The sequence below is a fragment of the Ammospiza nelsoni genome, chromosome 12 (genome assembly GCF_027579445.1).
Source record: "Ammospiza nelsoni isolate bAmmNel1 chromosome 12, bAmmNel1.pri, whole genome shotgun sequence".
NCBI lineage: Eukaryota > Metazoa > Chordata > Aves > Passeriformes > Passerellidae > Ammospiza > Ammospiza nelsoni.
The window spans coordinates 6,128,194-6,141,939 of NC_080644.1; the positions used below are offsets into that span (position 1 = coordinate 6,128,194).

A 13,746-nucleotide genomic window follows, 5' to 3' on the forward strand; every position below is an offset into this window, starting at 1 on the left:
CGGACGCCACGATGATTTTTTGGAACAGTCCCAGGATGAACAGTTAAGGAGATGGTGACAAGGAGAATGGTGCTGGAATGGGGTGGGAACCTAAATGAGCCTCCATGCAGTGCTGGAGTTTCTATGAGCAGGCAATTTTTGCCCTAACCAGGACTTTAGGTCTCCAACTGAAGCTATTTTTCATGACTGAGAACATTTGTGGAGCTTATAAAATACTTCATTACGACAAATGGAACAGAAGTGGCACATTCTTATTCCTCTGCCAGTAGTAGAAAAATGTCTGATTCTCAAAACAGGCTGTTGTTCAGCACAACAGGAAAATATATTCTTAATATTATACTTGCAGTTCATTGATGCAATTTGCTATAAATTAAGCACATAGAGCAGTAAGTGTGATTTACTAAGGCTGTAAAACTTGCATCTGTGAAAAGTGGAACTGGGTTTCGAAATCAGGCACTAAATCACATCAGCTCTAGTGGCATTACAGCATCTAGGGAGGATTTAAACTGCTCTAAGAACAGAGCTTGTCCTGCAGTCTTGAAATGAAAGTCATTTATTCCCCATCTTAAAATATTAACTTGACTACACCTTCAGATACCCATCTCATATAAAATACTCCTGTGATTTGCAAATCTACTCCTTTCTGCAGAACCTGAGATAATATTATTTATCATAAATCTTACACAGCCATATCCAGGACTTTGCATTTGGATTGATCCCAAAAGGTTAAGTCCCAGATTGAATAACTGTGGCTAATAACTGCTTAGCTCTAGGTGGGTCTTGGAACTCAAAACTGAAATGGAAAAGTCCTACTGAGATGAAGCATTCTTTCACCAAAAAATCAGATTGGATTACTCGAAGAAATGAATGATCATATCAGTTTAACATTCCAGATCTTTCTCTTCTCCGGGTTTTACCCTTAAAAGCAGGCACAGCTGCTCTGGAGGTTTTATTCTGTGCTACCACTCATGTGCCCTGTGGTGCCACCACACCAGCAAACTCAAAGCCAGCATCACCAGGTGGGCACAACTCCTGCAGCTCAGAGCCAGATAAATGACAGAATGAAGGATGGGAGAAGAGGGCTGAGAGAGGGAACACAGGGGAGTGAGGGCAGAGGGCAATGGAAGATGAATGGGGATGTTTTCTTGTTAAGCGTTGCATGGATCGGGGAAAGTTGGAAAGACCATCAAGAAATCATCCTTAACAAAGCAAGCTTATCAAGCACGCTCCCCTTGTCCTTCCTGACATCATCATTTTGGCAGTTTCCCAACACTTGTGTGTACCAATAGCTAAGATGTACATGGAGGTGCAGGGTTAGTCTGTAGCAGCAGCAGGGCGTGTCTGCTTTGGGCTTTCACTCATTCCTTGGGGAAAAAACTCATCCTCAAAGGTTTCTGTCTCTTTTTGTTTGTTTGTTGTTTTGGCTTTTTTTTTAAATTCACTTTACAGTCCCAAATGAAGAACAAGGAGTGACATGACACACACTTTCAGAGTCACATGCACTTCATACCTGGAGGCACCATACGTTTGCGTTTGCGTGCTTTTCAAGTGTTTTCACCAAAGAAAACCAAAGGGGTGAGAGAAAGAAAAACAGGGGGGGAAGTTGGGGTGGAGGAGAGGGGGAAAGAAACAGAATAAAGAAAATTAGCATATGAACCAAGTGTGTCCCCAGGAGCAGATGCTGTGGCCAGGCTCACAGGTGGGCACAGGAGCAGGGGCTGAGCTGGCTCCTGCTGTGGCTGGCTCAGGAGCCATGGCATGCCCATGTCACCCTCGGGGACAGGCAGCTGGCACCTTGCTCTGAGAGCAAATGGGCACCACGGGGCAGGGAAAGTGTGGGGGCCTCCCAGAGACCTTCCATGGGACATCCTCAGCTCCACCAGTTGGGGACACCCTGGGCTGAGCTGCTGATGGGCAGGATGTTCCCATGGGTTTGATTATTTTAGTGAAGGCCAATATATGATAGCAGTTCAGAGCAAGGCTCTGCTGTCATGAGTGACAATAAGAGCATTTTTTTTTTTTTTCCCAATAAATCCAGTGGCTGATGCAGAACTGGTTATTTATGATGTCTGGGTGCACCAACCCAAACCACACCTGCACACACAGAAGCCTTGTGCATATTTCAGAATTTGGTCCTGCCACATTTTGGTTTTAAAGATGAAATCTGGGATTCTCTCAGAGGCCACCATATTTTCCCCCAAACAAATCAGAGTAGCTCTACTGCAGTGATTGGAGTGATGCTCTGGAGCCACATGAGCTCCTCCAAGGCACTTGTCATAATTTTCTCACATCAAGCAGCCAAGCCTTTTCAGAGATGCCTTGGGAAGAGAGATGAGCTAAAGGCACAGCCTCCTGCTATGAGGGATGAGCAGCTCAGTGCTGAGCAGAAAGGATGCCAAGGTAGTGGTGACTGCAGACCATCCCCAGGCACCTGAGAGGGGATTTTGTGTTCCTCTAGCCCACTTCCACACCACACTGTGCATTGCAGCCACATGTCAGCAGCCACAGCCTTAAGGGGCTGCTGGGCTTGATGTGCTGCTGTGGCTGCAGCAGGACCAGCAGCAGCACAGGGCTGCCAGTGCCTGCCCATGGCCTGGGGAAGTGGGGAGGCAGGAGAGATGGTCAGTGTGAGTGATGCAAGCTGCAGCCAGAACATACAGTTACTCCCTTTTTTAAAAGAAAAAAATCTACTTAATTTGACAGGATTCAAAATATAGTCGGGAGTTCACTGGTTTTTGGTAAAACAATTTCATTGAGGGCTGAATCCATTGGTGCACCCACAGCTCACTCGCCCAGGTGATGTTCACTTGATCTGAGCACAAACAGGAGCTGGGGTTTAAGGGAGAAGCTGAGAGCTCAGAGAAATCCATTTCTAAGGAAGCCCAGGGTGTGGGGCTGAGCAGCACCCACAGCAGCAGCCAGCAAAACTGCTACAACCCTGCTAAAAACCTCTCCTGACTTTTTACTCAAGATAAGCAGGCTCTCCAAACTACATTTTTTTTTCCTCTTTCTCCTCCCCAGAGTTTCTATTTAGCCTTTTCTGGAGATCTTTAGCTCAGATTTCTTCCTGCATATTAGCTCTGTGGAAATACAGGTTTTAACAAGGGGGTTGTGTAACAGGTAATCAAAAGGGTGTCACTGCATGTCTGGCTGCATGGTAAGTTCAGTATTTCAAAGAGCAGTAAAATCTGGCAAAGTCCACTGAAAACAAGCCCTGAAAGCCTGCATTTTGCAGTGGATTTTGGGCCAAGCTCCATCCTCATCCTCTCCAGTAGCTGATCCCAGGCAGTGCTGCAAAGGTACAGCCAGGAGGTCAGGTACTGGGAGGGAGAGCTTCAATGGGTGGGTTTAATGCTATTGGAAAACAGCTTTGTTCTGTTCTGTTGGGTTGTTGTTGTTGTTGTTTTGGGTTTTTTAGATAAAACCTTCATGTTGGTTCATAAATTTCTAGGGGAAAAGCAACCAATCAGACACACACTGGGAATGAATCCAATGAGAACTTACTGACCACAACAATGGGACTTCCAACAGGTTTTTATGATGGGTTAAGAGGCTGGCTGCTGTGTATGAATTACAGGCTAAAGCTTACCCCAGGAAATACATCCAGGCTGTCTGCCTGAGGGCTAGAAGGCACCAGTAATATGGGAAATCAGGAAGGGATTATTCCTGCAGTGGCACAGCCCAGTGCTGGCCCACAGCCCTGAGTGGGAGCAGGGAGATGGGGCACAGGGAGCCCCATCACACCCAACAAAACCCCACAGAGCTACAGGAACATCTAACAAACATATCCAACCATTCTACAAACACAGAGAGTCATGGATAGGCTCCAAAAATACACCAGGAAGGGGCACATGGCCCTGCCCAGGATACAGGGAGGTGTGGGGTGAAAATGAGTACAACATTTTGTATTTTAGCTTCTGATGAAGCCACCAGGCCCAAAGGGAACATGAAGGATGCAGTGCTTCCCCATGTCCTGGAGGGCTGAGAGGCATGGCAGGGGACTCTGTCCCCAGCTCCATGGAGCTCCAAATCCCAGGAGGCTGTGAATTTCCACAGCACTGCTCTAACCTGAATGGTTTCACCATAAAAACCTGCCTGGTTTTACTGCAGGTAGAGCAAGGCAGGTGGGAACTGCTAGAACACTCTGGTGCTCAGCAGCCTCATCCATCATGGCTCCAATGTCATTCGCTGCTTGTGTCAACTCCCTGGGACGGATAAATGAGATACAAGAAATGGGAAAACGCTCCCTGAATCCCGAGTTAGTTTTCCTCCTCTTAGAGGTAAAAAAGGAAAAGAAAGGAAAGGAGGACCCAGGGAAAATGCACCTGGGAGAGGGCCAGGCTGGTCAAGGGTGGGAGAGAAGTTTGCTGAAAGGCAGAAGGACCATTAGAGACCAGTTGGACCAGCAAGGAGAGCCTGAGAGGGCACAAGGAGCTGCAGGTAGGGTGAGGGTGGTGTTTACCTATGATCCAGGGCAGCTTGGAGGGAAGTCTTCACACCTGGGCACGGCAACTGTCACAACACAATGCAACTACCAGCAGGCGTGGAGAAATAAAGGTGAAAAGAAGAGCATGTACACACACAAAGACATGGGAAGAAAAAAAAGAAAACACAAAGCAACACGGAAATTAAAATCAAGTCAAAAAAGAAAAACAATGAAAAAATACAAAGCAAATAAAACCACCAAAAGCAAAAGCATATACCAGCCCTTAGGAGCTCAAAATCAACTTTAAAAAAAAAATTAAATAAATAAGCAAAATTATATATTCAGATAACAAAAATAACTATGGAGACAGTGGCATCACGAGGAAGGCAGTGGAGGAGGAAGCTGGAGGAGGAGGTACCTGTACATGGGGACGGTGACGGTGCGTTCGTAGTACTGCCAGGTGGAGTGCAGGTCTGTCCGGGACAGGTTGGTGGCATAAAATCTCCAAGCCGCCTGTGCAGGAGAAAACCCAGTGGGATTGTGCACCCAGGCAGGGCCAGAACCACCCCTGGGTTTATAAACCTCAACCAACACCCAGTCCTATGGGATGGATCCAGCATTCTGCCTTCCCCTTGATTTGGTGACAAACGTGGGGTGGTGCCATGACACTCCTGACCATGTGTGCCCAGTTAAAAATGCTGCAGGTCCCAGGCATTCACTGCCAGGCTGAGGTAAGGATGGGTGTTGTTGGCCATTAAGAAGTGAAAAATACGGAGAGAGAGGAGCAGGGGAATGTAAAATGACTAATTTCAATTCTCCAAGACATACAACAAGGCAAGCCTTCTGCACGGACATCTGTTCTTGTGAAGAAAATGCTCCCAACTGTACCTTTATATCAGGATAAATATTCTCTTTGGGGAGAAAAAAGGGTGAAAACAGACTGTCCTAATGCATTTGTCCTGCTGAGCTGGCTGCTTGCTGAATTCCATCTCTTTTCTCTCTAGATTCCCTACCACATATGCTGTTTCCCCATAGCTGATTTCCTGGCATTTATTCCCAGACAAAACCAGTCACCGCCTGCTGTCTCACACCTTACACACACGGCCCCATTTGTCTCCTTCCCAACTTCTAAAAGTCTATGAAGCCCCCTAAAACCAGGATGGTGCCACCACAAGGCTCCTTGGACGTGACCCTCACCTGGATCAGGCCCGCTGCTGGGTTTCGCCTCTTCTCAAAGTGTTTTTGTCGATGCTGCTCTTGAACCTTCAGAGCAAATCCCGAACCCAAGATGCCCTTGGGAAGAGAACAACAGTTTGCCACTAGCAGGGGTTTAGTTAAGCTTCCACTTAAAAATTGTGGCCAGCTTTCCCTCTAAAGATTTTTTCCTGGCTCATTTTTTGATTCAAACTAGAGGAAGGAAAGAGCCTCCATCCTAGTAATCAATGGCATGCACTCTCCAAGGGGCAGCTGACTTTGCTGGCACTCACTGGAATTGCAAGTTTTCCCAAACTATCTCCAGTCAACTGATAAAATACAAAAGAACCCCAGTGTGCTGGCATTCAACAGATCATCCTCACAGGAATTCTGATCCCACAACACATTGAAATGCACTGCCAAAGGGACAGGGGGAATTTGCTGAAATGGTGTAATCACAGAATAGCAGACTGGTTTGGGTTGGAAGGGGCCTTAAAGCTCAATTCATTCCAACCCCCTGCCATGGGCAGGGACACCTTCCACTAGGTCAGGTTGCTCCAAGCCCAGTCCAGCCTGGCCTCGATGGGCAGCCATATCTGCTCTAGGCAACCTGTGCCAGTGTCTCTCCACTCTCATAGGAAAGTATTGCTTCATAACATCCAATCTAAACCTACCCTCTCTCATCTTAAAGCCATTAATTACCCCAAGGAACAGCCTTCTGGGGAAAAAAATTACTTTTTATTGCTTCCATAAATATTTGTGCAAAGCCAAATCTAGAGTCCCCATCCCATTTGCTCATGCACACAATTCCAAGTTGGGGATATTCAAATAGGCTTTCTATTTTTCTCCCCCGTTTTCTGACTCAAAAGCCATAGAGCATTACAGTCAGAAGGTCTCTGAGTGCATGACACTGTAGCTGTTAGAGTGTCCGCAGCACCAGGGGCTGGGGACAAGGCCCAGGTGAGCTCAGCACACACTTACAGCAGGAAGGGCGAAGAAGGAGACGCCGATGAGTGTGAAGGTCGCCGCCAGCAGCCGCCCGTTCCAGGTCTGTGGATACTTGTCCCCATAGCCAATGGTGGTGAGAGTGATCTGCAGGGAGGAGATCAGTGCCCAGCCCTTGGTCAGACAGCCTTAAAACTGAAACAACTCAGCCAAAACTCCCACAACAGCTAAGTGGCGCACGGAGGAGCTGGGTCACAGTGCAGCTTGGGGAGCTGGGGCACCAGCAGGGATGGGCAGCTCCACGGGATGCAGAGACACCCCAACACTCGCCCTGCTCACGTGCTGGTTTCACACCAGCTGGGAGCGTTTTGGTGCCTTTTGCTGTCACAGAGAGAGCTGCCATCTGGTGCAGAGGCTGGCGGCAGCTCGGAACCTCCCCCAGGAGGGGTTGTGCCTTCGGCAGGGGAAGCAAACCAGCTCTGTTCCCCCAAACTCTCTCTCAGCAGCTCAGGAAAGCTATTGGCATGCACAAAAATCTGCTGCTGTTTATTCCCAACCTTCCCAGCAGTGCCCATCAGCTGGTCTCCACTCCCCTATTTAACAACAGCCTGTTAGGCTGAGAGGATGAATTACAGCTCCTTCACACCACCTCATTTAGAGATAGGTTTTGTGTTATTGCAGTGCACCAGGAGAGAGCTGGCAAGATGCTGTCTGCATTTTAGGGAAGGACTTGAGAGATTTGTTGGAGATAGAGGCCCCTGAATTCCAGAATTCCAAATTCCAGAATTCCAAACTGCAAGGGAAGACACTTTTTCCCACTTCAGTCCATTGACACCACAAGTAGGAAATGCTGGCTAATCCCCCTAGGCTTCCAAGGGGATTTGGAGAGCCTGGGACTGGCAGGACAAAGCAGAGAGGAATGGTCTGATCAAAAATATCTTTGAGACTTCTGATCCCAAAGGCTGCCCCTGTCACACATGGACAGCACTGGCCCCAGAGATGGGAGATGACACCATGCTGATGTGGCATTGGAAACATGCATTCCATTTAGAACAAAAAATCACTTTTACACAAATGGAAGTAGGATCCCAAAGCGCCTTTTAATTTGGCTCACTAAAAGCCTTATCAATTAGATGGTATTTTGACCAAGTGGTTAAAAAATGCATCAATGTGGCTAATCCTTACTGAAATGCAGAGTCGGAGCAAGGCTCTCTCCATAATCACCGCAAAGCTGGTTTGCAATATCTTTGTAATTTCTATAGACAACAAGAAGTGTTGGATACACTAAGATCAACGAAGGGATGAGCTTCTGAACCTAAAATTCGGTTTGGCTCATCTCTCAACATCTGCCCATATTGGATCCATGAGCTGGACTCTGACAAAAACTGTTTATATTAATGAAGCTCAATTTTTTTTCTGAACTTCTCAGTGGCAAAACAGTCTCAGAAGCAGAAGGGATAAATCTGCCCATGGTTCTCCCCAGACTGATCTCTAATCTGGGCTGTCACTTTTCCTTCATTCTTTATTTTCTCGTTATGTCAAATTGGGCTTTGTTTTTATTTTTCTGTCCTAACTAAGGGGCTTGAAAAGCAATTTGCTGCCTCTTTCCCTTTGTTGGAATGGAGGAGCCGCTTGATCAGCTGATTCCTCCCCAAGCCTGTTATTGGGATTTGATCAGATCGGGGATTTTCATTACATGCTTTGTAATCAAGGCCAAACTAGTGATGGAGCAGAAGAACAATAACGCAAGAAGATTAGAATGTCATTAATTCTCTCTTTGTTAATCGGGTAATCCAATAATTCACATGCACACACACAGGCACAGCAAACCACAAATACTGCCCTTTCAGCAGAAATGTGATGGGGAGTGCTCACCCCACTGGAGCCTTTCAGCTACTTAGGCCCTATTAATTTTATGAAATTTATTCCAGCATATTCAACAGCGCCTTGCCCAAGTGCAATTTAAATAATTAAAGGGCAGCAATAGTTGTCAAAACAATGATCAAAGCACCCTGTGGTGTGGGATCTCTCTCTGACCTGCCTCTGTCACGACAGAGCTCAATCCCACGACTGAGAGCACACCAGTTCTCAGCTCCCCTGCAGCTCTAGCCAGTTCAGAAATGTGATCCCGCAACACTTTCTATGAGGTTTGTGTAAGAAAAAGAGCTAAATGGAACAGCCGGAGGCCATTTAATAAAAATGTTAACTAAGCACTGCCTAAGTCGATACCTCACGTAAGTGATAGAAGATGGAGGGTTAATGGACATTTTATTTTAATAACCAGCAGCTGCTCTATGGAAATTACTTACCAGACCCCACCAGAGTGCATCTGCGTATGTATCAAAGTGCTCATTTTCTCCCTTCTCAGCCAAGTACACCAGGAAAGAGGCCAGGATGAGGCACAGGAAGCCAATATACCAGGCAGTAATCAGCTCCTGTGAGATCATTAAAAGCAAGAAGAGAATAATTGCAGTCCTGGTGCGCATCTCCAAATGCTGAGTTTCTTCCTTGCTGCTGGGTCTGAACTTTCCCTGCAGTTGTTTAGGGTTTGGGGCTTTAGCTGGAGATCAGTGATGGCACTTTCTGTGACGGGACCATGGCTCTGCCAGGTATGAAGATCAAATCATCCAAACACACGCAGCAAATGGAGAATTGAGTGTTAAGAGCTCCATTATTGCAAGACCTGGAACTGAGACTTTAAAAACTCTGATAATTTCCCAGTTCACACAGGGAAGTGGAGCTGAAACTTAAATAGGAACCTCAAGATCTCTGGAGATTCTACTTAGGTCAGGTCCAATCCACTAAGGGAGGAACTGTGAAGTTGGGGTCTGGATGGACTATCCCCCAAATTTTAATTCAGAATTCACAGGAGTGATTATTTTTGGATTAGATTAGTGCAAGGGTGGAAAAGGAGACACACAAATTTCCTGTGATTTTCACACAGTGCTGGAGAAGCTGGCTAAGCTTCTCTGGGGAAAAGAAAGTGAATGAAGCAGGAGAAATGTTAAAATCATAAATATAGCATCAGGAAGCAAAAAACTACCAACAACCTCTTCCCAAACTGATGCCCTTACACTGGGGATTGGTTCCATGACTGGATTCTCTCTCTCCCTTTACTCCTTGTCTGGCGGAGCACTCCATCAGACTTTGTGTCTCTCCCCTGTGTCCCTACAGTGTTCTTCCAATCTCCCCAGGCCTGGAAGAGCTTTGTGATGGAGAGCTGAACCAAAGCAGTGTCCGTGGTGGGGAGAACACAAAGAGCAGCCCCACATCGCTGCCTGGGCCTTGCTCACCTTGCTGTGTGCGTAGACCACGGAGCCCAGGAGCTTCCAGGTGCCGCCGCGCCGGTCCATGCGGATCATGCGCAGGATCTGCAGGAACCTCAGACTCCTGAGGGCCGAGGTGGCAAAGACATTCCCCTGGGAGCCCGCTGCCAGCACGGCGATGGATGCAATCAGCACCATGATGTCTGTGGGAACACAAGCCAGGGAAAGGTGAGGAAGCGCTGCCAGGTCGGAAAACTGGCAACCCCGCGATGGAGGGAGGAATGATGAGGAGGACGCCATGGTATCAGAAGGCTCATTAATTACTTTTTTATACTATAATATTCTATTCTATATTACACTACATCTAAACTGCACAAACACTCAACTGAACAAAATCTCGTGACTGTCTGCTGACCAACAGTCTGGACACTGATAGGCCAAAGAAACAAAACACCATCACTTTGGGTAAACAGTCTCCATATTGCATTCTGTTTTGGCACAACACAGGAGCAGGGAACAATGATGAGGAGGACTCCATGATATCAGAAGGCTAATTATTACTTTATTATACTGTATTATTCTATACTACATTACATTACATCTAAACTGAAACTGCAGAAACATCTAACTGAACAAAATCTTGTGATTGTCTGCTGACCAACAGTCTGCACACACACTTGGCCCTGATAGGCCAAGAAGACAAAATACTATTACTTTAGGCAAACAATCTCCACATTGCATTCTACTTTGGCACAACACAGGAGCAGCAAATGAGATAAGAATTGTTTTGATCGTTCCCTTCTCTGCTTCTCTCACTGCTTCTCTCAGGTTCAGAGAATGTGAATCCCACACTGCCAGATCAATACTAAAGGGAATGGTGTTGCCACTGCCTTGGGCTGTGCGTGACAGGGGTCCCCTACACTTGTGTCCCCAGCTGGAAGGACACAGCACTAATCTGGAACTGGAGGAAAGCAGCCACTGCACACCTTGTGGGAACATCCTGGTTTCCTTCTCCATGGTCATCATTCCCATAGAAAATGGGTCAAATGCTGCAAATGGATTTTGATCTGACTCAGTGTTACCACTGGATTAAATCCTTGCCAAAGGCTCCTTCTTTTATTAGCCATAGTTGCCTGTTACACAGAGCATGGAATTCCCCCATCTAAATTGGGAATGAAAATCCATACATCCTCCATAGTAATCCTAAGGTGCTTAAGGACAAAGAAAGTCCAACAAATTTTCCAAGAAAAAAAGTCTTGCTCAATACATATCAAAGATCCCATAACCTTCCCTATTCTCTGATTTGCTACACAAATTTTATAGGAGTGTTTTTCTGTGGAATAAACTGAAATCCTGCATATGACCATTACCAGCTCCCAAAGGCAGCCTCCATAGTGAAGGGCATGGCCATTCTGTCCATTTCTAATCCCAGAAAATATCACTGCTGTGCCCAGATGGCCCCTCTCACAGGAGACTCGCTGAGTGCTTTACAAACAATAATTAATTAAGTCTCACAGCTCCCTTGTGAGGCAGCTCATCAGCACCAGGGAAGGCAGAGTGAGACACGGAGTCTCAATGACTTGGGAACAATTTGGTGTGGAGGTTGGACGCAGGATTGCACGATTCCAGTTCCTGTGCTCAGCTTCTCCTGGCTAAACCCAGTTTCTGTGGCTGTGGACATCTGTCAGTGGCACCTGAGGTATGCAGGGCACTGGGATGGCTCCCAGGTTAGCAGAAAACAGGGAGAGCCCTGTGACAAATAACAAAAAGCATTGCCATTGATTTTGACTTCTGCCTTTGGGGTTTTTTCCCTTTCTCAAGGTGACCATGAAGCAGCTGAAATTTAACCCCCAAAACACGTGCAAGACACTGGAGCACCATGCAAGCCAGTGCTTGGAATGGCCACCCTGGGCTGGGGAATCTCAAGCAGGGGCTCAGCTCTTACCAATGACACAGAAAGGCTTGCGGGCAAATTTCAAGCGTCCCCTCCAGCCCCGGTAGCGGCAGCAGCAGCCGGCGGCCCAGATCCGCACAAAGTACTCCACCCCAAACACCACGATGGTGACAATTTCCTGCAAGGAGGACAGTGACATTAGCGGGGGGAAAACTAGCATGGAGAGCATGCTCTAGAATCCAGGATAAACCCACGGCCTCGGAAAAATGCACCTCAGAAAATGCAGCACTGAGCAGTGTGCGCCGCTCGACAGAGAGCCCAGGCTGGAGAGATCATCAGATCTCTGCTTCTGTGTCTTCCCTCCCCCTCCCCAGCGTGGTGAGAGGTGCTGCACGTTGTAGTCATGAACTGGAGCTTTACACCTCCTCATATTGTGCTTGTTCCCCCATCACAGGACTGATGAACACCTCGATGTCTCCCTGCCACCAGTCTCCAGGACTCAACTCAGTTAATGCAGAGGGAAGAGCAGAGATGGGAATCACTGAACCTGATCCTAGAGGATGACAAAAGGGGATTTCAGCTTTTCTCCTATAAAACTGGCTGGTTGCCTGTGTGTGCTGGGAGATCTGGGGCAGGCATGCTGTAGATCCTCCATCCCTTGATGCCACACGAGCTCTTTCCATCTCCACCTGAATATCCTGTGCATGCTCCCTTCCCTCTGAGATCTTGTCTCACCTTTCTCATGTGTCAAACCCAGTGAAGCCCTAATTAGTCCGGAGCACCTTTTGACTTGATGTAGGGCAGAATTAGGGAAGAGAAAAACAGATGAAAGGAGAGGAGAGAGGTGAATCCAGCAACCTCGGATTTTTAAAAATTTTTTCCCCATTTCTGATCCACAGGCCTAAGTGGTCCCCTTCTCACAAGGGACAGCTTAAATTCTTGCCTCAAATACCTCCAGTCTCAGGGGTTTTTGTGGTTTTGACTTTATTTTAATACCTCACTGTCAGCCCCCACTTACCAGGATGTAAAGGGCGCCTTCTGAGCTGTTCTGGTACTCATCAATGGTGGAAAAGACAGACAGCACCAGGCAGGAGAACACTAGTAGAAAACTAAAGCAGACAAAAAGGGAGAGAGAGAGGAAGTCAGTCTTAATGGCAGTAAATTTTCATACTCATCCAACAAACTCAGAGAGCAATTTTGGATATATTTCTCTCTGAGTATTTACTGCACAGCTGCTACACCACCATGTAAAAAGGGTAAGTCAAGTTTTGCTAACTGGAAGGGTTATTTGTGGATGGACCCACTGGACTATCCCCAGTTTGGCCAGTGCCAATCCAGTTCCCCTTCCAGCTGGCTGCTCTGATCACTTCTGACGTTTTTTTCCCTAAGAAAGTGTCAGCTCTTTCATCAACACACATCCAAAAAGCACCCAAACGAGCAGGGGCATTTCTAACAGGGATAAGAGGGGAGCAGACTGGCTGAGGAGCAGGAGCATGGCCGGAGAGCATGGACTCTACTTATGCATTTACCGCCACAAACACTCACACAGAAGTGGTGCTGCGATTTTTGCCAGAATAGGACATTTTTGGGTGGATTTAATGTTCCTTTCTCAGCCAGGTACTCCACGTTAACTCCCCACTGCCTGGAAAGACTGGTGATTTTTTGGGTTTGCTGGAGCATCACCAGGAGGTGGGTGGTTGTTACTCTGCTCTTCTGTGGCCAGACATGGGTTTGATCCAGCCCAAGGGAAAGTGATCTTGGGGAGGGAGCTGGGCTGGTCTCTGTCCCAGCTCTCCAGGGACAAAAGAAGCCTCATCCTGCCATAAGCTGCAGGGATACAACCTTGATATCATCTCTCTCAGTCTCTAATTTACCACAGAATCAGGGAGATGCTCAAACCCCAGCTCTGTCACTCACTGCCTGCCCCCACCAAGGCTGCCCAGTGCTGGATGTGCTGATGCAAATCAAAGGGCACAGGATGAGTGACGGGAGCTCGGCTCTCTCCTGACACTCAGCGCCTG

The 13,746-nt window shown here is 47.3% G+C and overlaps 1 protein-coding gene across 7 annotated transcripts in view; it reads right to left on the bottom strand.

Moving 5' to 3' along the window:
- The window catches only part of KCNQ2 (potassium voltage-gated channel subfamily Q member 2), a 64,429-nt gene that overhangs the window by 28,790 nt on the left and 21,893 nt on the right, over positions 1-13,746 (bottom strand). For 5 of the 7 annotated variants that reach the window (XM_059480753.1, XM_059480751.1, XM_059480749.1 and 2 more), the window contains exons 2-9: positions 12,744-12,834; positions 11,777-11,903; positions 9,859-10,034; positions 8,875-9,000; positions 6,602-6,712; positions 5,624-5,719; positions 4,845-4,939; positions 1,511-1,540 (exon numbers count right to left, since the gene is read on the bottom strand). In XM_059480753.1, the coding sequence (XP_059336736.1) occupies positions 1,511-1,540; positions 4,845-4,939; positions 5,624-5,719; positions 6,602-6,712; positions 8,875-9,000; positions 9,859-10,034; positions 11,777-11,903; positions 12,744-12,834 (852 nt within the window). Of the gene's footprint in view, positions 1-1,510; positions 1,541-4,493; positions 4,532-4,703; positions 4,709-4,829; positions 4,940-5,623; positions 5,720-6,601; positions 6,713-8,874; positions 9,001-9,858; positions 10,035-11,776; positions 11,904-12,743; positions 12,835-13,746 lie in introns of those variants that run through there. The other 2 variants (XM_059480754.1, XM_059480752.1) reach the window with 2 other exon arrangements.